We start from the raw sequence: 26,647 nt of genomic DNA on the forward strand, positions 1-26,647 counted from the left end.
GTGCTCATGCATGGGAGGAACAAATACAAGATGGAACTTGCCTCACGGTAGCAGTTCAGGCTTTCCCACATAATACTCCAGCAACGGAGGTCTGCAGAACCTGTTAATCCAGCCTTTGGCTTCCTTTGAAATTGCCATTGGTGAAACGCCATCTATTGGATTTCCGTGGGGGGGTGGAATCTAATTCCCTCCTGAGCCAGCTTGAGTACCAAAGAGCATGAAAATGTCTGAAGAAAGCATGTAAGTTTACAGAACACAAAGTTTGGAGTGAGTTCATTTCCATATCTGTACGTTCAGAGTTTTAGAGCCCTGTAGAGATACAAATTAATATCTGCAGATAATCAATGGGATACTAATACCAGCCTATATATTGGAAGAAAAGAATAGGTGGTGCTGGTTGAGGAATGGCACTTGTGAAAGAAAATGCTCAATGAAGTAAAAAATTTAAGTTAACCTGTACAGACAGTAATTCCATGATATAAGAACATACCAACAGGGATCTATTACCAGCCACCTCCCCATGGCAGTGACAGTGGCTGTGAAATGCTAAGGGTGAATAGAGAGGCTATTAAAATTAAATATTCAATTACAGTTGGGGAGTCCAACTATCCTCACATTGACAGGTACACATTCGCTCATGATGGGCAGCAGAGAAAGTTCTTTGATGCCTAAAATGACTGATTCTTGGACTAGCTGGTTCTGGATCCCACAAGAGGAGACACCATTCTTAATTTAGTCCTGTGCAAACCACAGGATATGGTCCAAGATGTGAATAGAGCCACATATCTTGGATACAGTGATGCGAGCTGTATGGAAACTTTTAAAAGACACTATAAGAAAGGCTCAATTTAAACATATACCCCCATTTAAAAAAAAAGAGCCACTGTGGCTTAACAACCAAGAAGCAGTTAAAGGCAAAAAGGCATGGTTTAAAAAGCTGAAGTTAAATTGTAGTGAGGAAAATAGAAAGGAGCATAAACTCTAGCAAATTAAGAAACTGAGGAACTGTCCCAGACTAAGTCATTAGAGGAGGTTTGGGAACAAACTGATAAGCTAAACAGCAGTAAGTCATCAGTATCAGATGTTATTCACCCAAGAGTTCAGAAAGCACTGAAAGATGAAATTGCAGTACTAACTGTGGTTTGTAACCTATTCTTTAAGTCAACTTCTCTACAATGATTGAAGGATAGCTAATGCAATGCCAATTTTTAAAATGGGCTCCAGAGATGATCCTGGCAATTATAGGGCAGTAACTCTGACTTAAGCATCAGGCAAAGTAGTTGAAACTATAGCAAAGAATGGAAATGTCAAGCACATAGATGAACTTAATTTGTTGGGGAAGAGTCCACATGGTTTTTGTAAAGGGAAATCATCCCTCACTAATGTACTAGAATTCTTTGAGGGAAGTCAACAAGCTCGTGGACAAGGGGGATCCAGTGGCTATAGTTTACTTAGATTTCCAGAAAGCTTTTTACAAGGTCACTCATCAAAGGCTCTTAAATAAGCCATCGGGGCTGAGAGGCAAGGTCATATCAGGGACTGACAGCTGCTTAAAAGATAGGAAACGAAGGGTAGGAATGATCAGTTTTCAGAATGGAGGGAAGAAACTAGTTGCATCTGCCAGGGTCCCTACTTGGACCAATCCTGTTCAACATATTCATAAAAGAACCAAAGGAAGAGGAGACCAGTGAGGTAGCAAAATTTGCAGATGATACAAAAGTGCTCAAGATAGATCCAAAGCAGATTGTGAAGAGCTTCAAAAGGATCTCACAAAACTGCATGACTGGCCAACACAATGGCAGATACCATTTGATGTTGACAAATGCAAAGTAATGTATATTGGAAAACGTATTTCCAACTGCATGTATAAATTGATGGGGACTAAATTAGCGATACCTTTCAAGAAAGAAACTGTGCAGTCATTGTGAATAATTGTCTGAGAACATCCACTCAGTCTACAGCAGTGGTCAAAAAAGTCAACAGAACATTGGGAAACATTAAGGGATAAAGGACAGAGTATCTTTTGGCCTTTGTATAAATCCATAATACTACCATGTTGAATACCACATGCACCTTATCTCAAGAAAGATATTGGAATTGGAAGTTTCAGAAAAGGGAAACAAAAATGACTAGGGGGATGGAAAAATTTCCCTACATTGGTAAGACAGATACGTCTCAGCTAGGAAAAGAGACATCTGAAGAGGCATATGATAGAGGGCTAGAGAATCATGACTGTTTTGGATAAACTAAGAAAATGTTATTTACTACTTCCCAGTACTTCTTTTTGTGCCAGTACTTGCTGGTAATGAGTACTGATAGCTCAGCAGTCCCCCCACTGACTTAATGGGATTGGCTGGAGGATGGGAGCAGGGAGCTGGCCGAGTACCAGCTTCTCCTATTTTTACAAAAAAAAGCACTACTCCTTCCAATAATACAAGAGCCTACGGGTCACCAATGAAATTAATAGGAAGCACATTTAACAGAAGAAAATCTTCATAGAGCCCACAGACAACCTGTGGAACTCCTTGCCAGAGGCTGTTGTGAAGGTCAAGATTAAAAAAAAAAAACAAAAAACAAAACACTAGATGAATTCATTGGAGGATAGGTCCATTGAGGACTGTTAGCCAGGATGGGCAGGGATGGTCAGAAGCTGGAAATACATGATGGGCTGGATCACCCATCCATTCCTTCTGGAGTACTTGGGATTGGCCACTGACAGAAAAGAGAATAGTAGGCTAGATAGACCTTTGGCCTGACCCAGTCTGGCTGTTACGTTCCTTTCATTGCTACAGTTCCTTGGAGACTCCTGCAGTTCCCCAGTAGCAATTTATATTAATGCATATCCACATCTGAGGTTATATATTTGTATCTGTGCTGGACTCTACAGATTCTTTTTTGGTCCTAAAGTTATGGAAAACAATTTCAAAGGCACCAGCATGCAGAAGAGACTCACCATTTTTAGGTGCAAAACAAAAATCCTCTCCCCCCTTGACATAGGGCCAGTCTCTGTGTTCCCACATAGTTTCCCCATCCTCCCACCAAAACAAAAACAAAAGTTTAAATGAAGTCAAGATTAAGGGTGCACTACTGTAAAATGTCACTGGAACAAAAATAAACATCACCCATACATTTTCAGACTGAAGCAGGATGTATTGCACAGCTTTCTTACTTTTTGGTAATTAAAGTTTTTATTCCTCTGGATAGCTTTAAGCAAGGAATCTGTGAATAGATCGTGCTGCACGCTGACATTTCTATCTGGATTGGAGAAGTTATTTTCTAACACTCATGAATGATTAGGCTTGAGCTGGACTTTGTTTTTTGATTGTCAAAACAAAAACAAAAACAAAAACTTTTAAGAAGCCCCCTGACCAAGCCTGCAACTCTCTAAGTTTGGAAGTATACTCAAAAGAAGCACTATTACAAGTTGCTTTTTTGATAGATGAATCAGCCATACATTTCCAGGCACAAACTGTAGGGTTTTTTTTCCCATTTTTTAAACACCGAACTTTTTTAGTTGTTTTTGTTGTTCTGTAAAATCTGAAGTTTTAGGTATCCTTGGTTGATACATATTGTTTCCAGAACATTTCAATTTCTAAAGAATATTGAATTATGCTTGCTTTCTTTGTTCACATTGACAGAACACAAACCCAGTACATTGATACCTTGCCAAAGACGAAAGCTGGGAATGAGTTGGTCATAGACTTCCTTTTTCCCTTTACAATCCTTCTGCATACGCTAGCTCATCTTTATGTACCAGAATTGTTATTCAGGGTTGCAAGAGCGAGGTTGCATCTCTATTGTTTCTTTTGAGGCAAAATTGAAATTGTAATAATTTGAATATGTCTGGCATTTTAATTCTTAAAGCCTTAATTCTCATTAATCCTACTGTTCTTGAAAAATAGCCAGCTTACCCATACACACCGCCATTTTATCTTCATGTCTTTTTTATTTATTTTGTGACATTTCATCAAACTGTTCTCAGGAGAGATTGCCACTGCTGCTCCAGAGCCAAGAGGCCCAGGCATGAGAATCTGCACTGTTAGCTACTTTTGCCCTACTTTCCCCCCCAAATGTGTGTGCTGTGAAGAGCATTCCCACTTATGAAGAGACGACCCTTCCGCACAAATGCTTTTTCTTACAGTTCTGAATGCTAAGATTGCTTTTACACAAACAAGTTTTAATTCTTCAAACTGCAATAAGAAAACAAAACCACAAACCAAGCATGGTATCAATATAAGCAAGACTGTTTGACCACAGCTTTCACTGTTGGAGGATTGCACAATCGGTTACAGCTTTGTCTTTTTCAAGGTAGTTTGCCACTATGACGGGTTGAAAGCGGGGGGCTGACATAAAAGAATTATTAAATGAGACTCCTAATGTAGATGCGATACTAGTGTTTTTCTAAATGGTGTTTCTGCCCAGAGATTTCCCCCACCCCACATAATGGTGGGTGTTGATCTTTGTGATGTGTCCCAGAGGGTGTAGTAACAGCAGAATGACATTAAATGTATTACTATGATGTTACAATGAAGTAAATCAAATCTGAGTATCCTAAGTTTTAATTTTAAATCTTTTTTCATAGGTGGAGCTGGTATCACTGCCTGACACCTTCCACAGCAAGAGTGTTTTACATCTCTTATTATTTTGCCAAATTTTAACCAGTTGGATTGACATTCTCATGCTGGTTTTCTGCCTCAGACTGCACTTTATTTTGGCTTTCTTTTCAGCCCTAAGAACCTAAAGAAAAATACACATGCTAAAAGAATTCTGGCAGTCTCTGAAAAACGTAACTGCCATGCTTTTCAGTGAGAGCTTGAAACTTGGTCAGCACTAGTTTTCAGAGCAGGGATGTGCTTTTTGCCACCCCTTTGAAAACCTACCTAAATGTGGCTAAGCTGTATCTTTTAGGAAAGTTACTGTTCAGATATGTTCAGGCTTGTCCACATTTAGCAGCTAAATTCTAAGATTCTGTCCACTCTGATCATACTTAAGCCTTTCACAGCTTCTAGGGCTGACCAGACTGCTCATACACTGTTCTCACAAGGAGACTGAACATGCTTCTGCCCAGGGGTATAATAGCTCTGCAAGACTTCTATAACTACTGTTCCCAGCATGAGTGAAGTCACAGGAAATGCTGTTCAGATGAAATCAGTGTTACTTTTAAGTTTTTTACCTTGACACAAAGGAAAGACTTCAATCACACACACACAGAAAGGCTTGAAGTAGTTTTGTCACAAACTAAGGGTCTGAACTCAAATGAAACAGGGTCCTTTAACTTAAACAAAGATGTATCACCAAACAAAGTGGAATGTGACTTCTTTGGTCATTTTTTGTTATATTTTCACTTAACTATGTAAATCATTAATTATTTTTAAGCAACTGGATTGCTAGATTCTAAAACCTAACTTTAAAATCAATTCTAGTGATACTTAGTAAAGCAAATCAGTGGTATACTGGACTGGGTAGTCTTAAGACTGAACAAAATAAATTGTAGCTACAAATAAGGGGAACTAGGTTTAACATAATTTGGATTATTTTTATTTGCTAAAAAGGAGACTACAGACATCAATCAGCATGTGCTCCAGGAAAAAGTCTTAAAAATGAATGACCAAGTCATGTGGCTTGAAAAGCTGCACAGTTAAGTAAAATTCTAACTGGTCCTTATGAGTGTACGCAAAACAGCAGAGAAGGGGGGCAAACAGTCTTACCTTTCACCTTGCAAAGCCCACATGGGAACTAGACAGGAACAGAGACTTATCTATTGCAGGGCAAAAAGAGGGTGTAAGCAGTAAGTACTCTTTCAATGATCTGGGAAACTGAGTCCAACACAATTAACTGTGATGATGTAGATATCTGACCCATCTAGCACAGGCCAATATCTAATATGTACAATCTAGCGCAAAGTGAATATATGCCTAATTTTAAAAATATCAAAGTATCACTTCTTCCACCCTGCACAAAAAAAAGCCTTTGAAGAAATTAAATTTGTCATTACTAAGCCCGTTAGTTGAGGGATATAATAAAATTTAAGGTACTTACTACCAGGTAACCATATAAAATGTTTCCCAACTGATCTAATGTTAACTCATGCAAAACAGTGCAGTTTTACTTGTTGCAGAAAAGCACTCTCAGCATACAACTATTTTTACATGTAGCCCAAAATGTCTTCTATTTTTGTAAAAGGTACTGGTCTAAAATCCCTTCAACATTACTAATGAAAATATTAACACAAAAGCTAAATAAATTCTTCATAAATGCTGTTATGTAGCAGATTTACTGTATATTTTTGAGAAAGTTTAGTTGTAATGGTTTTCAAAATGTTTTGGGAAGTGTCATGTAACAACTATTGAACCACTGGGAGAACATCTCAGGAACCTTTACAGAGGTCCAACACGCGTGGGGGGGAGGGTGTTCAACAGAATTGCCAGGCCCCTGGGGGGGCAGGGAGGGGAAGCTCTTCACTCCCAGAAGGGACGGGGCTGGGGCCTTGGACAGAAGGGGCGGGGTTGAGGGCAGCCCGCCCTCAGTGCCACCTGGACTACACTGCACCCTTCCAACCAGCCCTCAGAGCCACCTGGAGTGTGCTATGTGAGCCTCTGGCAGTTTAAAGGGCAGTGGCAGTAGTGGCACCCTGCAGCCCTGGGACCTTTGGAATAGCCAGGCCCTGGGGCAGATGTCTTTTGCTCCCCTTTGGCAAGTCTGCAAATAAGTACACTGAAATCAACGTGAATACTTGCAGAAAAATGCTACTCAACATAAGAGATGCAGAAGATAGTCTTTGAACTCCAGAGAGCTATATATACACACACCAATTAACTTTGCTTCCCTACAGCATTCTATGCTAAAATGTATAATCAATATGTGTTTTAGTCAGTTTCAGCCTCACATCAAACACCATTTCTACTTCTATCTGAAACATAAAAAGCAGTGTTCAATGGCACAAGAAATTGCAAATAAAATGTTTAATTTCAGAAACAGTTCACCGTTTATAAATACACTAAAACATAGTAAATGCAAAATTAGATTAGCATAGGTACAGTATTTTAACAAAACTACAAATTTTCTAAAAGGTCATAGGCAAATGAATGACTTGCTTCCCAGAAGTACTTTATCAAACTGAAATGACAAAATGAATCTTTAGTAGTTGAAAGGAAAACATGGTCTAAAATTAAAATGCTGGTGATGTTTTACTCTATGCAGGTTAGAGAGTTCTACATTACCTCATTTGCCAGATGGACACCAACAATTATGAATCAACCCTATTACATATAATTCTAAGCAGTGCACCATGTCCTTGAGGCTGTGTTGGTTATTTTTATACTAGGATCTTTAAGACAGAGAATTTGTTAACACGTCATTGTAATCATACTGGGAACCAGGATTCAATTTTTATACCAGGGAACTCCTACAATTTTGATGAACTAAAGATTAAGAAGGCTTTACAATGCCACCAGATCTTTCATTGTAAATGTCTTGCCTTTTTATACACTGCATTAAATAAACATTAATTCACAAACTTTGATAAAAATGTCCAAAAGAGCTAATATAAATACTCAGAATATTTCTGTAGTTCAGTTACAATGTAAAACCTGAATAGGAGAACAGAAGATGGGAAGTTTTATTACAGATTACTGTATAACATATTCCATAATACCTCTAAATTTAGTTATATTTTCAAATTCTAATTCAATATTCTCCTGACACAGTAAACATACATCTTCCATAATAATTCTTCGTAACCCTTTCAGTACTTTAGGGCTTGTAATTAAAAACTGCTAAGTAAAAAGATGGCTTGAATTCCACCTTTCATATACAGTTTTCTTTTGACAGCTACAAAAGCTATTTTGCTGAAATTAAAGCAATGTTCAACTAAAATACAGTACCTGGTTTATGGTTTTTACATAAATTGAATAAAAACTACAGAATAGAACTGTTTACATCTTTTTGCCATTCTATTAAAAACAAATGACTGCGAATTTTTAAAAGTTCATTTACAATTATGGATTAAAACCTACATAATTTTGTATAATTTGACAAGACAGGCTATTTCTAGTGTGAATTTTTAAAAATCATATATACAATACCTGGCCTGAAGAACTATGAATAAGGCACATGTAGACATTATAATGAAAGCTGACAAAACTAAAATTTGGAATTACAGCCACTGATTAGATGTCATACATGGCCCCTACTGGAGCAATTTAACAACCCAAATATTTAATATCCAAGTGAGCAACAATAGTTTTAGTCTGGCAATTTGTTCATTAGTTTCAATACTGGAAGTATATTAAGGGAAGATTCACTTTCAAAAAGATAAGTTTTTCAAAGTGTTCAATCATTAGCCTTGACTGACTAAAGCTGTTGTTTTCATTGGATGTATTGAACAATCTCTCTGAAGGAACAATACTTGGTGGACAACCCAAGAATCTAACAGCCAACTTTGACAACACTGGCCAAGATGACTTCTTAAAGTTCCAATAAGTTAGCGGGTCACACTTATGCTCAAGCACTTCTTCCTCCAAGTACGAGAGCACCATTTCTTCTGGTAACTTTGCCCTCTCTTTTAGATCTTTTGATTTTTTCATGTCAGCCATAAGTGAGCAAAGATTATCCTCCCCATAAGGGTTTGATGAACCTATATCACACCCATTAGAAACAGGTTTATCATCTGAGGTAGAACTCAATATTTCCAGCTCCCTGATTAAGTCCAGTTTATACTGTTCAGCCTCCTCTTCCGTAAATAACGATGTCTTGTAGCGGGGGTCTAAAAGTGTAGCAAAAATGTACCTTGGATCATGAAGAGTGCTGGACAATCTACTAACCATAGCTTCTTTCAAGGATTTTAACATAGTGTCAATGCCCACTGTTTCTTCAAACAACATGTCTATTTTTCTGTTAAGTATGTGAATCACTGGAATCACTTGGCTTAAAGTGGACATGTGAGAACTCATCTCTCTACTTGCAACTTCAAACGGTTTCAGAGCATGACACACAGACTGCATAACTTCCCACTGATCACAACTTATCAGCTCTCTAAAGCTGCACTCTATTGACATTTCATCAATTGCTCTTTTCTGTTCAATTAAGCGTTCAAGCATATGGAATGATGTACTCCATTTGGATGGAACATCCTGAATAAGTTGATGCTGGGGCAACTCATATTCTTTCTGTAATTCTGCTAATTTCTCCTTTGCTTTTGCTGATCGATGAACACGTTCACAAATCTTTCTTGCAATACTAAGCAAATTTTGAACCATTCTCTGACTTTTAATAGCCTCATTTACTATGAGATTAACAGTGTGACCAAAACACTGCACACTCGAATAATCACTTTCATTCAAAGTTTTCCCTATACTTTGATTATCTGTAACAGTAATCCCAATCTGAAGACCAATGGAAGTTATCCAGGTTTCCCACCAATATTCTAGCTGCTTTTGAATACTGATGCCATTGTAGTCGCAATCAATCTGTGATACATTTAAAAGTGCTGAACAATGGTAATCTTCACACTGTGGTCTAAATGAGGACTCAAACGTTACCCAGTGAGCAGTAAGAGTTAGATATTCTCGTGTTTGATTGCTCATCCATATTCCTGATGTAAAATGTATTAGTCCACTTTCAGCTTCTTTCAGATGTGAAATAATTATTTGCTTCACATTATCATACATTTCTGGAATTGCTGTCCTAGAGAAATATGACGGTGATGGTAAAGAATACTGAGGCTGCAAGTACTCAAGCAGCCTGTTAAAGCCAATGTTGTCTACAAAAGAATATGGCTGAAGGTCGAGTGCAATCATTTCAGCTACAAGACTTGTAATTTTTTTGGCAACTGGGTGAGAATCACAAAACTTGTCACTGGTTTCATCAAAGGTTGAAGAGCCTAATAATTCTGTGCTCAGTGGCATGTGATTATCCACAGAAGAGGACAAAACTGTCTTTGAAACATCAGTTTTCAGCACATGTTTGTGAAACCTCTGCAAATGTCTTAGAAGGCAACTTGTACCTAAATTTGTTGGCTTTTTCCCCCTGCTTATTGTATGTCCACAGTGCATACATATTACTTTAGTTGAATCTGCAGAACAAATTGAAAAGTGATTCCACAGTTTTGAGGTCTTCTTGCTACTGACAGGATATATAATTGGATTGCCATTTGTAACCATTGTGGGTAAATCAATCAATTTTGAGGATGAACATTCTGCGGAAGCCAATGTAGCATAAGGAGAATTTGCCAAACTTGCATCTATGAAACTCTTTTGGTTCCCAGTCACCTCAGGGTGACGTCTATATAAATGTCTCATCAAGCAGCTTGTGCCTATGTCTCCTTTTTTCCCCCGACTTATCATACAACTGCAGTATTTACATACAGCTTTTAGACTATCCGCTGGAGACAGTGAAAAATGATTCCAAACTTCTGATTTAAGCTTTTTCATAATCCTTTTATTCTGAACCATAGAGCTATGCTCAAATATCAATGGACTTAATCCCTCACACTGCTTCTCAGGAGAAGACATTAAAGAGGCTTCACCTATATCATCCGATGACAACATTGACGAGTCTTCCATCAAAGCATCTCCAGAAGGGAGAGTGCAATGGATCTCCTCTGCCATTCTGTCTGGAGAGGAAGAAGCAGACATTGATTCTTTGATCAGTTTTCCTGGAGATGACGACCCAGAGTTCACATCACCATCAAAGGGTACTAAAGAAGGCAATAAAGTTGGAGGAGCAGAATACAAGGGTGGTATGCTTGTACCACCGCCATTCTCCTGTAAAACAATTGACCGATGGGCTCGCCACATGTGCCTTATTAAGCAACTCGTTCCAAGATCTTTCCCATTCTTTCCTCTGCTGAATTCATTCATGCAGTGGATGCAAACAGCTTTGGAATTATCTGAAGGAGACAAATAGAAGTGTTTCCAGACAGCAGATCTTCTTCTGGAACCTGATGTACTCTTTGGAATTGAAACAGTTTTTTCTGCTACATTCTCCATAGCTTCATCATATTGAATGTTGGGTAGGGGTGGAGATGACCTGGCAATGACTTCTTCTTTGCTGCATTTTTCAGAAACCAACAGGTCTGATACTTCTTTAGAAGAGACTACAGAAACAGATTCCTCAATTACTTGATCTGGAGATGGTATCTTAGAAGCAATTTTCTTGACCAGTTTTATAGGCGATAACACAGCACTTAAATCTCCAACTTCTGCAGTCTGAGGAGACAGTAACAATGAAGGTGCAGAAAAAGAAGATAGACCTGGCATACTTCCATTTTCTTGAATAAGTACAGTTGGATGAGCTCTCCTCACATGTCTCATGAGACAACTTGTACTTAGGTCCTTTTCATTTTTACCCCTGCTAAATTCTTTCATACAGTACATACATATTGCTTTAGTGCTATCTCGTGGGGATATAAAAAAATGATTCCAAGCAGGGGATTTTTTCCGGGAGTTGATGTTTCTGCTAGAAAGGAGGCTTTGTGTCACGGCTTCCATTGCTACATCATAAAGAGTACTACTGTACTGAGAAAACAGAGATCCATAATCATCTTCATTTTCTGTAGATAAATATTTGACAGGATTATTATTAATTAAATGTTTTTCTTTGTCTTCTTGCTCATCACTACTGTCTGTATGTTTGAAATCTTCAAGCTCATTTTTTATATCCATTCTTTCCAAGGTACAATTATTTATATTTTCTTCTTGCTCTACCTTTAAACTGTTGATTTCCTCTAGCACAAAATTACTAACCATTTTTGGGTAATATGCCTTATTTTTGTCCATAGATGACAAATTGTTCCTGGTGAATCTTCATGTATTAAGAAATAAATAAAGGAAACTATTATAATTTAGTTTAAATTATATATCCTGTGTAATGCACAATATTTTTGTTGTGCAAATGTAAATATAATCAGTCACAAAAAATGTAATGAAAAATTATAGCCCTAATTCACAAAATCTCAATTTCTTCCCAGGACCCATAGATCTCAGGTCACAAATTAATTTTGCAAAAACAGCTATAGGTAAATACTTCATGTTGTAGACATAAGCCTATTAACTGAATGTTCTGTTTTCCTCATCAAGGAAGCCATTATGTTCATCTTGATTAGGTAATTATGATCCTGTCACACCATCTAGAAATGAGAAGAAAATAAAAAGTTAAAGATAATTTTAATATATGAAAACTGAAGAGACTTATAAAAAACAATCGGCTTGTTTAATATGCAATCCCCTCCCTGGCAAAAACAACAGTTTAGTACTCTCTCTCAAAACAAAACAAAAATAAAAAAACCCCACATTATTTTAATCTCACTCATGTGCACATAGATGCAAACGCTGGTTATTTTAGCTTTGACTTTTGCACTAAAAGGAAGACTAAAATCCCTATTTCATATCTGAATTCAAATCACTGAATCTCTGAATTTGTTATAATTCTTCAGATGACAAATGAATGTTGCATATAATGAGTTTAGAAACCTTTATTAAGTTTTGCTGAGGAAATATTTAATACTTATCCTCTGAAATGCATCCAGCTTGCATTGGGTTCCTCTAGCTCGGGGTTGGCAACCAAAATCGAAGGAAGAGCCTTTTTTACCAATTTGGTACAAATAAATAAATAAATAAAATCAGTAATTCAAAAGCCATTATGCATGTGACTATGGAGATAGTCCTTAATAAATAATGTCAAACCATACTTTTTGTAACCCCTGTTCTCAGAACAGCGCGCACACAATGATTTGTAATGTGTTTACTGCAGTATGTTCACAAACTTCTCACATATTCCATTTCCTCACACTTCACATGTATGTTTGTACCACTGTCTCTCTCACTTTAACTCCTGAACCAGCTTCTCTCTCTGGAGGACCCTAGGAGGTGGTATTCAATGTGTCGGGAACCCATATCATTTGCTGTTTAGATAGTTCATTTTGGGCCTTTTTTTTTTTTTTTTTTTTTTTTTTTAAACTTCACAATTATAGCCTTGGGGGCAACAAAGATGACCTTAAAAAACAGCATGCAGCTCCGGAGCCACAGATTGCAGACCCCTGCTCTAGCTGAATAACCACAGCCATCACAAACTCAAAAATTCACTCCATCACCACCCTCATACCATGGAGGCAAGCAGCTTTTGATTTTTTTTTTTTAAATGCAGTAACTTTACTCAAGATAATTGAACTGCACCACAAAAACAATGAAGCTGCTTGGCTGTCAGCAGCTTCCTTTTCTGACACAACAGGAGGCAGCTGTCTTTCCAGCAAAACTGTGGGCTTCCCAATTGACACGGTGGATTTCTATCACCCTGACCCTTCTTACTTTTTCCTAGCCTTTATTAGTAACAAGGGGCTCAAGAAAGGGGAAGTTGAAACTGTAGTGGACCACAACTTGAAATTCTGCTACGAAGGCAGCTGTTCCTGCTGACTTAACTGCCTGTGGTTCATCAGAGCATGTCTGGTCTGATATCCGAGAGGAGCTTTCAGTCTGGGGATCAGGTGCTGTACTCAGAGTTAAGACAAGGAGAAAAGCTAGCAGAAAGGCTGGAAAGCAAAGCTCCTGGCTGATTCCTAGTAAATGTCACTGAATAAACTGAGCAGCATTTTAGTGCTACAGAACAACCAAAGACACAACCTGACACTTAACACTACAAAAAGCACTGATGTCTGTGTAAGTTACATCTTTAGGGGCTAAAGTTAACCCAGGGTGGGGGAGGCACACAAAATAATACACTGATTTTAGGCAGTCTTTACTGTGTTTTTAAAAGCTTCCTTACTAATTTTCCCTACCTATGTTTCGCAAATACATGTGGATTCTCTGTAAGCTGTGCTTCTGCAAGAGAAGGCAACACATCTACATGACACATAATAGTGACACAAGCACATGTGTGGTACCAAGAAGCTGAGACAGAGCTGTCAACTTTCCCAGCTAATGTGCCTGTAATGGGCCAAACATCAATCTTGGGAGGACATCAACAGCCATTGCCTTTGTATGGCTGTCAGACCTGAAAGAGAAAGCCTTTTTGTTTGGTTAGCATTTTCCTAACTTTTTAGGGAAGGACAGCCTTCCATAGCTGCTGCAAGGGATAGAGTGCCCTCCCGGGAAAAGCAGGAACAGTCTCTATCATTTTCACATACAGAAAGTAGAGCCCTCTCAATGCTGCAAAATGAGCAGATGTAGACTATGCATGGAGCAGAAAAGAATCAAGACAATTGATATTTTTGGTTTTGGAGAGAAGATAGAAGCCTTGCACAACAGTATCTTGCACTTCTTAATATAGGTTTATATTATGTGATCTCATTTGGGATTTTGAACAAGAGCTTCTGCAATGGAAACCAAAATCACCTCACTAGACTGGTTCCTTGCTCCCCCACCAGTCGCTGGAACCAGCAAACTGACCGGGGTGAGCAGCAGGGAGCCCACAGCCAGGTTCCAGCAGTGCTGGTCAGTTTCCTGGCTGCTGCACTTGGCTCCCATCTGTCCACTAGTCCTAGGAGCCAGGAAACTGACCAGCGAAGCATCACAGGTCAGTTTCCTAGCTTCTGCAAGGGGAGGGGAGTGGGGAGCCAGGAAACTGACCAGCGCTGGTACACCTGGATCTGGGCTCTCCGCTGCTCATGAGAGCAGGGAGTCAGGTGCAGCCCGGACCGAGGGCCCCTTTCCCACCTGGTCCTGAATTACCCAAAATTTGACTTAGGCATGGTTGACCAGGAATGCAACCTACATGTAAGTCAGGGGTCTACTGTACAAGATTTATGCACTCTTGCACAGTGGGCACAGAGACTCCAGTTTAACAGCTACTTCTGGAAGTAGACAATATTCAAGGGAAAGATTTTTTTTCCTTCATGTAAGACACGTACATAAAACAGATACCCTGAAGCACATATTGAATGCAAACTGTATAAATACTGTGACTTTTCCAAAGACAAATGTAGCTGCTAGTCCTTACAAGTTTTGGAAACTATTTGCCTATGGTCACCTCTCACAAAGTACAAAATATATACTGAGGGAGGGAGGGAGGAATATGAAGACTGAGGATACAAAAGGAGGAATAAGACTAATAACCACATTTTTGTACAGTTGAATGCTTTTTGGTTTTTGCAGAAAACTGCTATATGATCATGTGGGCTTTTTCCTCTTGCAGGGAGAAAATGCTTTTTTGTAAGAAGTCCACATGAATTTTCCCCTGGAAATAGCAGTTACTATGATGTGTGCATTGGAAACAACTTCAGAAGAGTTTGAGATGTTTGTCACCGATTCAAAATTAAGAAAATTCAGCCACTGTCTCAATGTATTCATCATCTTGCATCACATCTTGAACATACAGTTGCTTCAGTACATGCATTTTAACAAGTAAATGGCTATTGTGAAATATGCATGCAAAATGCATAAAATATTCAAATTTCAACCAAAAGTCACATGTGCTATTGAAAAATCTCTTCAAGTTCATATACATGCAAACAATGAAACAGAGATTGTTAAGGAAGGTAACAGCGGTTGAATCTCTATAGTCTAGCACTGCTGGGACCTAACCAGTGCCAAAAATAGGAGAATGTGCTAAACAACAGGAGATCAGTATTATTTAGCAGCATTACCAAACTTCCACTGCTTACTGGTCTCTTAGAAGACATTTATGGATAAATTAGAGCTAAGTAACAGCACAGAAGACTGAGAGCCAGGCTATAAACAAAGCTTATGGGATCATGGAAAAATTAGCCACACACATAGTGGACATCCAGCTAACTAAAATCATGCTGGTTCAGAGAGGTTCAACCTGCCTAGCAATGAAAGTCCAAATATATTGACGGGGGAAAAAAAATAAGAAAAATCACTTATTCAAATCTTCTTGTATGGTCGACACCAAAAAGAAGCATTTCTGAAAAAACAGACAAACATCTCTTTGTGTTGAATAACATACAGCAAAACATGGGCCAATGAACACCAACACTTTCAAAATTTGTTTCTGAAAACAGAAAAGGCACCCAGAGTCCTGAGACAATAACAGAGTTCATAGGAACTAGTAGGTTATAGTTAATTACTTAAAACATAAAATAGTTTAAATGGCACCTGAATTATTAAACTCACTTAACTGGCATTCAAATAACCAGACTTCCGTATTAACCGGCATGCGGTTGTGGCCAACGGCTCCTCGCGCTGCACCGCACCCAGAGTGGCTCCTTGTGCCGCACCGTGGCTATGAACTGAGCCACACAGAGCAGCTCCTCGCACTGAGCCACCCAGAGAATATTACAGCCTCCTGCATATCTGGCATATTTGAATATCCAGCAACCTCCTGGGTCCCTGGGTTGCTGGATATCAAAGAGTTTATTGGATTAAGTATATACGACTAACATATATGGTTGCTTTAAAGCAATGGCTCTCAATCAAGTAGCCTACCTTGGAGGTACACAGAAATCTTCCAGAGTGCATGGGGGCAGGAAGTGGGGAATGGGGGTTACATCAACTTATCTAGCTATGTGCATAGTTTTACAAAAAGCAGGTAGTAAAATTGAGATAGAAATAAGAGAAAATGCTGCTCACTACTTGTGAAAAATTTTAACAAAACTTGTAAGTATAATTCATGAGAGAATAAAGGAAGTTAATGAAGACAGCTGACATTAAGCACATCTATTTTCCATGGAAAACTAACGGGAAAGCTGGAAATACTATCAAAATTCACTCAATTTTCCACTTGTTTAAAGAAAATAAGATAAGGAACAACACTCTAGGTTTATAAAAAGAGAGGAGGACCTAGGGAATTATTCTAATTTTTTATCTGGCATTGAAGTGAAACAGGTAAATAATAAAAAAATAAAATAATAAAAACATTAATATGTAATCACAAACATTGTGAACAATAAGCAACACAAGTTCATAAAAAACAATCAATCATACCAGATAAAACTGTTAGCTGCTCTTTGACAAAGTTACATGTTCACTGAACAAAAAACAATGTGAATGCAGAATTAAATTATTTACAGAGACTTTATAGCAAAAGCTTTCAGTCTAGTCCTGCCAGGAAAGGAAATACAAAATTAGGACATATACTGCAAGATTATATTCAAAGATAGTGATTAGGACTTCATTCCTGCAATCAGGCTTGGTCAGAGTTCTACACTCTGAGTTCTTTTGAAGGGAACCGGACAAGACAGACACAGAGATCAGCCAGAGTGGTTCAAAGTTGGTCTTGGAACCTAAAAGCACAGATCCTGTGCTGAGCCACACAGCATGACTTATGGGGGCAAGAGCTGGGAAGGGTCTATGGCTACATTCCTTGTGCTATCTGGATTTTTGACCAGTTGAGAACAGCATAAAGAATTTATGGTTTATGGAACTGCTAACACAGGGGCCTCAAACTCAACTTACCTGTGAAGTCAGCCTTCAAATCCTCCTAGAAGGCTAACATACATCCCTTCTGGCAGGACTCCAAGGGAGGACCACCCTCCCCCAACAACACTTATCTACTGGCCCTGCCCACTAGCCCATGCATTCCCTTTCCACATACATCTCCCAATCATGCCTGCCACCTCTGCATTATTTAGCGCCCTCCCTCCTGGCAGGCCCTGACAGCATCACACTAGGGCTACAGTGGCTTGCGGCTGCTAGTTCCATGCTGCTGCCTGCATGTCCCTGTAGCCAAGGGGAGATGTGTGTAGAGAGGTGAAGCAGAGTGACTGGGCTAATGGTGGTGGAGTGGAGCAGAGGGCTCTGCATTGCTCCACTTTCCCACAATCCCTGCTCCTGCAGTGAGTGCATGGAAGCCAACCCTGCCATGTGCCAGCCCACCACCAGTAACCTCCAAGATGGCATCTTTTGGTGTGGGGGAGGAGGGTCTCAAAGGAAGAGATGCAATGGCAGCATGGAGAGCAGAGCAGGGTCTGGGCTTGGAGGGAGGGTACCAACACATTGTGTGGGGTCACAGGGACTCAGTTGTCCCAGCAGGATTGTCAAATTGCTTGGGGGTATAGCTGACCTGCGGATAATGAGCTTGAGACCCCTGGCCTACGGTCTGCATACCAGCTTGCAGCTACAAAAATTCTTGGCTGCACCTTGCAGAGACACTCCCTTTCCTCTTCCAGCACTAATGCCAATACCAGGAGCTGCAAGTGGGGATGTGCACAGCTACCCAAAGTGATCATGTGACTCAAACTGGACAAGTTCTTCATGCAGCTGACTGCATCAGGTTTATACCCATCTGTCTGTCACTGGAACAGCTTACAGTGCTTGGGGACCATATGTATTTAATATTTTCATTAATCATCCAGTACAGGAGTAAAGTACATAATTTTTAAATTAGAGAGTCTATAAATTATACAAAACATAGGAATAGAACCTAAGAACAATTTTAAATTCTGAATTTTTAAATAAACTGAAAAAAAATTAACAGGAAAAGAATTGAGAAAAGTGCAAATTAATAAATGGGATAAATTACCTCCAGCACTTATCACAAAAACAAAAACCCTAGTCATGATGAATGAAAAAGATCTGGCAGGAAAAAAAAAAAAAAAAGACAAAATTTTTAAGAGATTCCTGATCAGTAATACAGAAAAAGACAAATACTTTTAAAAAAACATTTTATTTGTGTTTATGATCTTAAAATTTCCTTTGCAAACTTGATTCACTTTTAACAGTGACAAGTTGGAATAACAGAGAAGTCTTGTGATTTAGCAATGGGCTAAGACTCTGGATATCTGGATTCCACTCCAATGCTGCCACATAATATCGTGTAAATCTTACTCTCAGCACCTCCGTTCCTCTCACTTAAAAGGGAAGTTACTACTTTTCACCCACATTTGTGTCTATTTAGATTATGTAAGCTTTTTAAGGCCAGGACAGTCTTTATAACAAGTTTCAACACCATCTAACACAACAAGGTCCTGTTTTTGGCATGGGTCTCTAGGCATTAGTGAAATATTTACTGAACTTAAAAAAAATGCATTGAGTGATTTTCAAAAAATTCTAGATTTTGAACATAAAGGGGAACATCTTACTTTAAGAGGGACAAGGTAATGAAAAATCCTACTCAGTACCCTGGCACTCATTGCTAGCTGTTTGAATTCTCAGTAGTTTGGGACAATGTTAATGATGTTCCACTTTATAAAACCTGTGGAAGCAAGCAAAAAACAGGCTCAGAATGTTGTGCGGTAGCTCTATTAGGATAGGGGACAGAATACTGAAATTAGAAGGTTCATGGATATTCTGTGACAGTTGGACACAAGCTGTTGGGAAAGGCACAGCAGCACCCGAAGTGCAGCAATAACAGCTGATTCCACCTGCTCCAGCCACTCCCATACGCAGACAGGAAACCAGAACAGCCAGGAACAAGAATACAATATGAACCAGGGAAAAGTATAAGGCAAGTGAAAATGAACTGTGGAAAGCAATGGAACAGGAGAAAAACAAAACAAAACAAAACCAAAAACCCACAGACCTAAGCAAATGGAGCAAAGTGTGAGGACTGAGGAATTCACCTACAAAGGTATGTGAACTCCCAGCTGTTCTGTCACTCTGCAGAGGGTACTGACTTACCAGAGATGATTGAGCTCTCCCCACATCACTAAAATCTGTAGGTGCCTGTTCACAGACTGCTACCAAGTCAATAATTCATTCCGCTGAGGGATAACAGGTGGGAAGATGCAAGTATGCAGTCACGACTACCACCATCTGCGTTACTGAGCCCAGTAACAAATGCAGGAGGTTCACTTTTCCAGCTGTTAAATCTTTAGCTTTAAAAACTACGCTACTGTTTGGAGGATTTATCGCTGTGGTGTCATCACAGATTTCTGGCTCCACTGATGATAACCAGAAGTCTGCTTGCACGTGTGCTCAGTGATGTGATCCCAGTGACTGCAGCAGACCCTGAGAAGGCCTCCAAGGACCACAAACCAGATAAGGATTAAATGTGCCAGGTTTATTGTTAAGCAAAGTACAGTAACAGTTGTTAGTAGATTCTACTGAACAACAAAGTAAATGTTCTTGCCACAACGGAATGAATCAATCAGTGGGCTTTCCACTGCCCCCTAGGTCATACACTGTTCCCCCAGGACACCACGTATATAGGGTACAAACAAAATCACACCTCAAAGCTTACCCATTAGGTTGCCAGCCTCAGATGTTGTCAGGTTACCACTCATCACCCTGCACCTCGTGGTTTGATTAGATCATCTCTAACTATCATGTAGTAAGTACAGGCTCAGTATGAGGCCTTAGGCCCGAACTAAAGTAGTGGTCAAGACTTTGCTAACAGAAAGCAAAGTTCAGCTGCGAGCTAAAGGAATGCATTACTCACAGAAGTTGGCAAGAAGAGGGTTGATGTTGCATAAACATATCTACCTAGCATATTGAAGTATGAACATGGTACCAGAACACCCTACCCTGGAACATTCCACAGATAAGGAAGAACAGGCTGACCCATTCCAATGACAGGTGCAAAAGGGTAATATGATGGATAGAGTTGTTTTGTTCAAACCAACATGTACAAGGTGAGAGGTGGCACCTGACTACGTAGAAGGGTTGTACCTCAATAAGTCAGGAGAGATGCGTAAATTGTTTGTACCCGGGTATAAGAATGCACTCCTGGGGTGTGGTGTGGGTCCAGCTGAGGGGGCAGTGGAAAGTCCTGCCACCGACTGAGCCGAGTCCATTGATCGTGGGTGCATATTTGTGGTATGCCCTGACTTAGACTAAGAAGTCTACAGGGAACTACTATTGTGTCCAATACGGCAATAAACCTGGCTGACGTGCCTTCGCACCTCACTAGACTCTGTGGTCATTGGGGGTTCTCTTTGGGTCTGCTGTGTCGGCTATTTGCAGAGCTGCGGCAGCGCACAGAGGGAACACATGCACGCAGCCGAGCGATACCAACATTGGAGAGAGCAGAGCACCACGCTGGTAGCATCTGACAACACATCATACTGTCATTTTAGACCCTTTCCTGAACCTGGGTCTGCATCTGTGAGGAGTGGGTACCAAAGTCTTCTTTTAATGAGTTGCTGGTACTATGTCATTGCTACTTTAGACTGGTACCAATTATTGTCCTGCACCTGGGCTCATTACCAATTACTGTTTTGCACTCTCGTGCCAAGTTCTGTTAGCAAGGGCCTGCCTCTTGCTCACAGCTTAGCTTTGCTCTAGGTTAGCCATGTTTTGTCCATTGTTAGCTAGGCCTCAGACCAGGCCTATGCTGCATGGGCTTAGGCCTTCATCTCACTATAGTTACAACATAAAAATTAGCAATACCATTACCTACAGTATAAAAATCATAAAATAATTTAACGTCATGTAAACAAGAACTATTGGTTTACAGTTTAAAAAAGAGTAGGTGTGGTGATTTTACATTTTTTAACAGTGTCTTGGGCTACCAGACCCTGCCCCTCTCACAAAATAATGCAGTAGAAAGCTCAGAAATAAATGTTTCAGTTAAACTGACACCGTCAAGCTGAAATATACCCAACCTTACAAAATGTGTCAAAAATGGATTCAAGTATGAACAACTTCCCTTGGTCAATCTGTGATTTTACAACTGCCTTCTCCCTTATAACCTTGCTGCTCCAATCTTCATCAGATCTGTAGAGCTACTGTCAGGTGCTCTATATCCTCAGAAAGAGTGCAGGGTTGTGAACCAACTCACCCCTTCCTGTCACCTACCGCTTCTTGCTAATGTAGGTATTAAGTCCCTCAAACAGGCACACCACAACGCCTGATTCTTCCCAGATGTGTCCAAGCATTCTGGTTCAGACTTGGAATCAGCAGCAAGCAACTATGCTACTGCGTTATTTCAGTAAATATATTAAAATGATGTGAAAAAAGAGCTCCACTCAGAACAGCAGAACACAGAGAAGATGTGCTAGTGTAAAAGACAGGAAGTGAACAGACCGACGATGAAATAATGAAAAGACCATAACAAAGCACTGTCAAATACAAACTGAAAACAAAATCTGTGTCCAAAAGAAATTTTAGATATGATTCCTATACTGATGAACCCACTTTTAAAAACTTAACGCAAATGACATTTTGTAATTTAAACCTAATGAAAAGCATTTTTAAGAAATGTGGTCTTATTTTAGATTTAAAAATTGATCAAGTCATCTGCTTAATAACAAAGCCTGTTTACTCAGAGTAGCCCTGCAGTCCCTGGCTAGGTCTACACTAGCCCCTCCTTTCGGAAGGGGCACAGTAATGAGCGAGTTGGAAAGATGCCGATGAGGTGTTGCCATGAATATGAAGTGTCTCATTAGCATAATCGCAAGCTACGTGTGTAGACGGAGGCCTTTCAAGAGGATCCCCCGCACTTCAAAAATCCCTTCTTCCTATGTGGTTTGGTCTTTCAAAGACTGGGGGGTCCTTCAGAAAGGCCCCTGTCTATATGGGCGGTGGGTGATTAGAAAGTGGCACTTTCAAATCGCACACGGCTGTCATTATGCTAATGATGCACTCCATGTTCATGGGAGCACCTCATTAGCATCTTCCAGCTCACTCATTCCCATAGGCCACTAGTCATAGCCACTATGTAACATCTTTCTGAAGTGAAGGTTTTGTTCCTCAAACATTACAGGTGTTCTAGCTACACCCAGGAAACTAGGAAAAGAAACAATATGAAGATTATGTTATGTACACATGGCAAAAGTTTAGCCAAATTCAGGCACCTGAGTCTCAAAATGGTAAAAACAAAGTTCCCACTAAACACACGATGGAGGCTGGTTGTTCAGCATTTTTGAAAAATCAAGAGTGTGCCTACATATGAACTAAGAAGCCAAATATTGAGCTATTTTAGAAAATTAGACATTTATATTTCTGTAGCACCTACATGTCTAAGGAAAACAGTCCTATTGAGCTAGGCCCCAAATATAAACAGCTCCCTGTTAAAGGATTTTAATCTAAAAGATTTTTGCTTTGAGGGCAAGCTCTATTCAGAGTGCAAGTTCTAACGCAGAAATAGTTAATTTTCACCTGACACAAAACACCTAACACAAAAATATATATTAACTGTATTTTGCAGTTGCTTTGCTAAATTAAAAAAGAAACAAAAACAAAACAAAAACAAAACAACCCTTTACAATTTGAAAAAGCTATTAGTGGCTCTAAGAGTAAAAAATCTTCACACCTCAAATGGGGTACACACACAGTATCAAATGTTCACTCCAATTTAAATTTCTTTGTCATTTGGGGAACGAATATTGTTGTAAATTATGTAATAGCTATGGGTTAAGATTTCCAGAAATTCTCAAGCCTACACTAACCTGGCTTCCACAGAATTCAGTGGGAGAGTCTCTCAGTGACCTTTTGTTAATTTAGATAATGAGATTATTTGTCCATGTCAGGTTATAAAATTATATTAATGTTAATAGAAGATCTAGGACAATGTTAATATGAAAAAAGTCATTTGCTAAATATTACAGTTTCTTCCTCACAAGGAACACCGCTATTTAGGTTTCATTTGTTCATTAGGATTTCAACACTAGAGATCAAAGCTGCTGTTCAAGGCTAGCACTATGAGCACCTGGGGAAATGACTGGAATAGGAGACCAAAATGGTGGTGAATGAAAAGATGAGTGATAACGACATCACGAGGCATTAGACACATCAGAGAAAAAGTAAAACGGATAAAACAAAAAAAAAAAAAAAAAAAAGACAAAAGAAACATTTATCCCACTACAAACTGCATTATGCTGGTTGGAAATACTAATTCTACTTTTAGAAATGCCATAGGAGATTCAGACTCACAGCTCCTTTATGATTTTTTTCTCACCTGCACCTTCCCCCACCCCACCCCCACAGCAGAAACACTGGGCTTCAGAAAAGCCTCCCCCAAAACTTACACTGCAGAGCCCTGCTCCTCTCCTATATCATAACATTGTTTGCTCTGCTCCCCTACTGTACCAGCATCATTAAAAGACCTAAACAGGTCAAAAGTTTGGTATGCACAATGGACACAAAGGCTACAGCTTTACATCAATGCTAATTTGAAATAAGCCATTCCACAACACCTCTTCTGAAACAGCCTATTTCGAAATAACACAGCCACACACAAGAATGCATTTTGAAATACAGTGCCTATTTCAAAATAGTGCAGCTTATTTCAAAATAGCACTATTCCATGTCTTAAGAGCACCTGTTTCAAAATAGCTATTTTGAAATAAGCGTTATTCCTCCTGCAGTGAGATTTGAGAAATTCGAAATAACGCACCCTTTTGAATTTATTTTGAAATAGTATGTGCATAGTGTAGATGGTCAAAAAGTTATTTTGAAATAACAGCTGTTACCTCTAAATAACTTTTCTGTGTGCCTGTAGCCACAGAGTGCAGCTGAGAAATGCAGAGGCATTTGAGGGAAGGACACATCTCCCTTAACCTGCTCCAAAACACATTTTTAGATATATTAAAAACAGGAATTCAATAGCTTTCAATGTAGGAATAATCATTTTGTTGAAACAAAGAATCAAATGTTTAAGTCACTCCAGATGATGCCAAATAGTCAGGACTGGTGGAGAGAACAGGCCAGGCAGCTGGTGGATCTGGATGGCTTGTCTAGTCAGTATTATGTTTTTTCCTCCTGAAAACTCTGTGAATATTAATGAGTAGTGGTAAAAACACAGATTTGAAAGGATTTTAAAAAATTTAGGATACATGCTTTTAAGGCTGCTATAACCAAATCTGGATTTTTATTTATCTAAATTAGTACATTTTTTTAAAAATTCAAGTTGAAAGGTATGCTCAAATTGCTAGGACACTTGCATTATGTGCCTGTTTCCTTTGATACTAATGAGGATCAGACCACATGAAGATCTTCTTTAATTCCCAAACACTTGATCTCTGCTCATAATTCTCAATTATATCTATTTGCGCTGGACTTTGACTGAATAAAATGAAACATCTTTAGATAAATCTCCATATGTTATAAATAAATATTCTTTTACTGCAATAGAACCTCACAGTTACCAACTGACAGGTCAAGCAGACAACTGATTTGGAATCAGAAACACACAAAATCGGACAGCAGAAGAAAAAAAGAAAAAATAAGAAATGTAAACTACTGAAAAAGGAACAGTTTAAAAAAATTGACAAAGAAAAGTACATATTTCATTTAAATTAAGATGATTAAAAACAGCATTTTTCTTCACCATAGTAAAGTTTCAAAGCTTTATTAAGTCAGCGTTCAGCTGTAAACTTTTGACATATAACTTCTTTTCCACCTACGCACAACCTCCATTCCTGCAATGTTTGTAACTCTGAAGTTCTACTGTATTTTACATTTATGTAAAAATAAGGTACTATATTTACGCTATGCCTTTGTTTGCTGGAATTCAAAGCCTGATTATGCATATGGAAATGAATAAATAAAACAGATGCATCCATTGAAGCAGAGGGCCCCTGAAAATTGAGTATCTATATTGTGTAAGGCATTGAGTACCTCTTATTAAAGCGGCCACAACTCTGTCCAGACTCAGCAAGAGTGTGGAATAACAAGCTGTACACACACACCAAAATGCAAGTCTACAGAGCCTGCATCCTCAGCACCCTCCTTTATGGCAGCGAGACTTGGACCCTGTATGCCTGCCAGGAAAAGAGGCTGAACGTCTTCCACTTGAGCTGCCTCAGGCGCATCCTTGGAATATCATGGAAGGACAGAGTGACCAATACCGCCGTCCTCGAGCAAGCTGGAATCCCAACCATGTACACCCCGCTTCAGGTAGCATCGGCTCCGCTGGCTTGGCCACGTCCACGGGATGAATGATTGAAGGATTCCAAAAGACATCCTGTATGGTGAGCTAGCCTCTGGCAAAAGACCTCCGGGACGCCCCCACTTGCGCTACAAAGATGTCTGCAAGAGAGACCTCAGAGAGGCAGACATCGAGCTGGACAACTGAGAAGAACTAGCAGATGACCGCAGCAGATGGAGACAGGGGTTACACAAGGGCCTTCAGAAGGGCGAGATGAGAGTCAGACAGCTAGCAGAGGAGAAGCGAGCGCACAGAAAGCACAATAAGGACTTGCCAGACACCCACCACATCTGCAAGAGATGCAGCAAGGACTGTCACTCTCGTGTGGGTCTTCATAGTCACAGTAGACACTGTAAATGAAGTCCTCAATTGAAACGTTAAAGGGCGCGATCCATAGTCTATGCAGACTGAAGGATGCCTACTACATTGAGTACCAAATCAAAATCTTACACGTTAATTTTGGTGTTAAATTTTACTTTTCCAGTTAGTTCTCAATACCTTTATTATAGCTACAAAAAGTTATCATAATTACAAGTGATTCTTCAAAACAAACTTCAAATTCATCTCTGTACTATACTTTCATCATAATTCAATTTTCTCCAAATGCCCTGTTTTCCCTGTTAACAGGCTTTAAGAGAGCTGGTCTTTTCCTGAGTTCATCCTAACATCTAAACATATTCCTCTGATTCCCTTCTGCAGCAAATCACAATGGACCAGGACAGAAGTGCAAGCTTGGAAAAACAAACCCTTTGGAAATGCTTTACCTTGCCTATCACAGGCACAACTAACCAGATTACCCAATTAAGTTTAAACAGGAGGACCCAAAATAATGTATGATGTACTTATAAGTAAATTGTGCACTCATCACAAGCACCAAAGCCTATTATGTGCTTTAAGACCCATATCCCATTTTAGCACATTAAGCTCCAACTCCAAAAATGATTCC

The 26,647-nt window shown here is 39.3% G+C and overlaps 1 protein-coding gene across 3 annotated transcripts in view; it reads right to left on the bottom strand.

Moving 5' to 3' along the window:
- Nucleotides 1–6,966: 6,966 nt before the first annotated feature.
- ZBED4 (zinc finger BED-type containing 4) overlaps nt 6,967–26,647 on the bottom strand; it is a 35,675-nt gene continuing 15,994 nt past the window's right edge. For all 3 annotated transcript variants that reach the window (XM_075015748.1, XM_075015757.1, XM_075015768.1), the window contains one exon: nt 6,967–12,127. In XM_075015748.1, coding sequence (XP_074871849.1) covers nt 8,271–11,777 — 3,507 coding nt within the window. In that variant the 5' untranslated portion in view covers nt 11,778–12,127 and the 3' untranslated portion in view covers nt 6,967–8,270. The remainder of the gene's footprint in view (nt 12,128–26,647) is intronic.

This window comes from Carettochelys insculpta, chromosome 1 (assembly GCF_033958435.1).
Source record: "Carettochelys insculpta isolate YL-2023 chromosome 1, ASM3395843v1, whole genome shotgun sequence".
Lineage (NCBI taxonomy): Eukaryota > Metazoa > Chordata > Testudines > Carettochelyidae > Carettochelys > Carettochelys insculpta.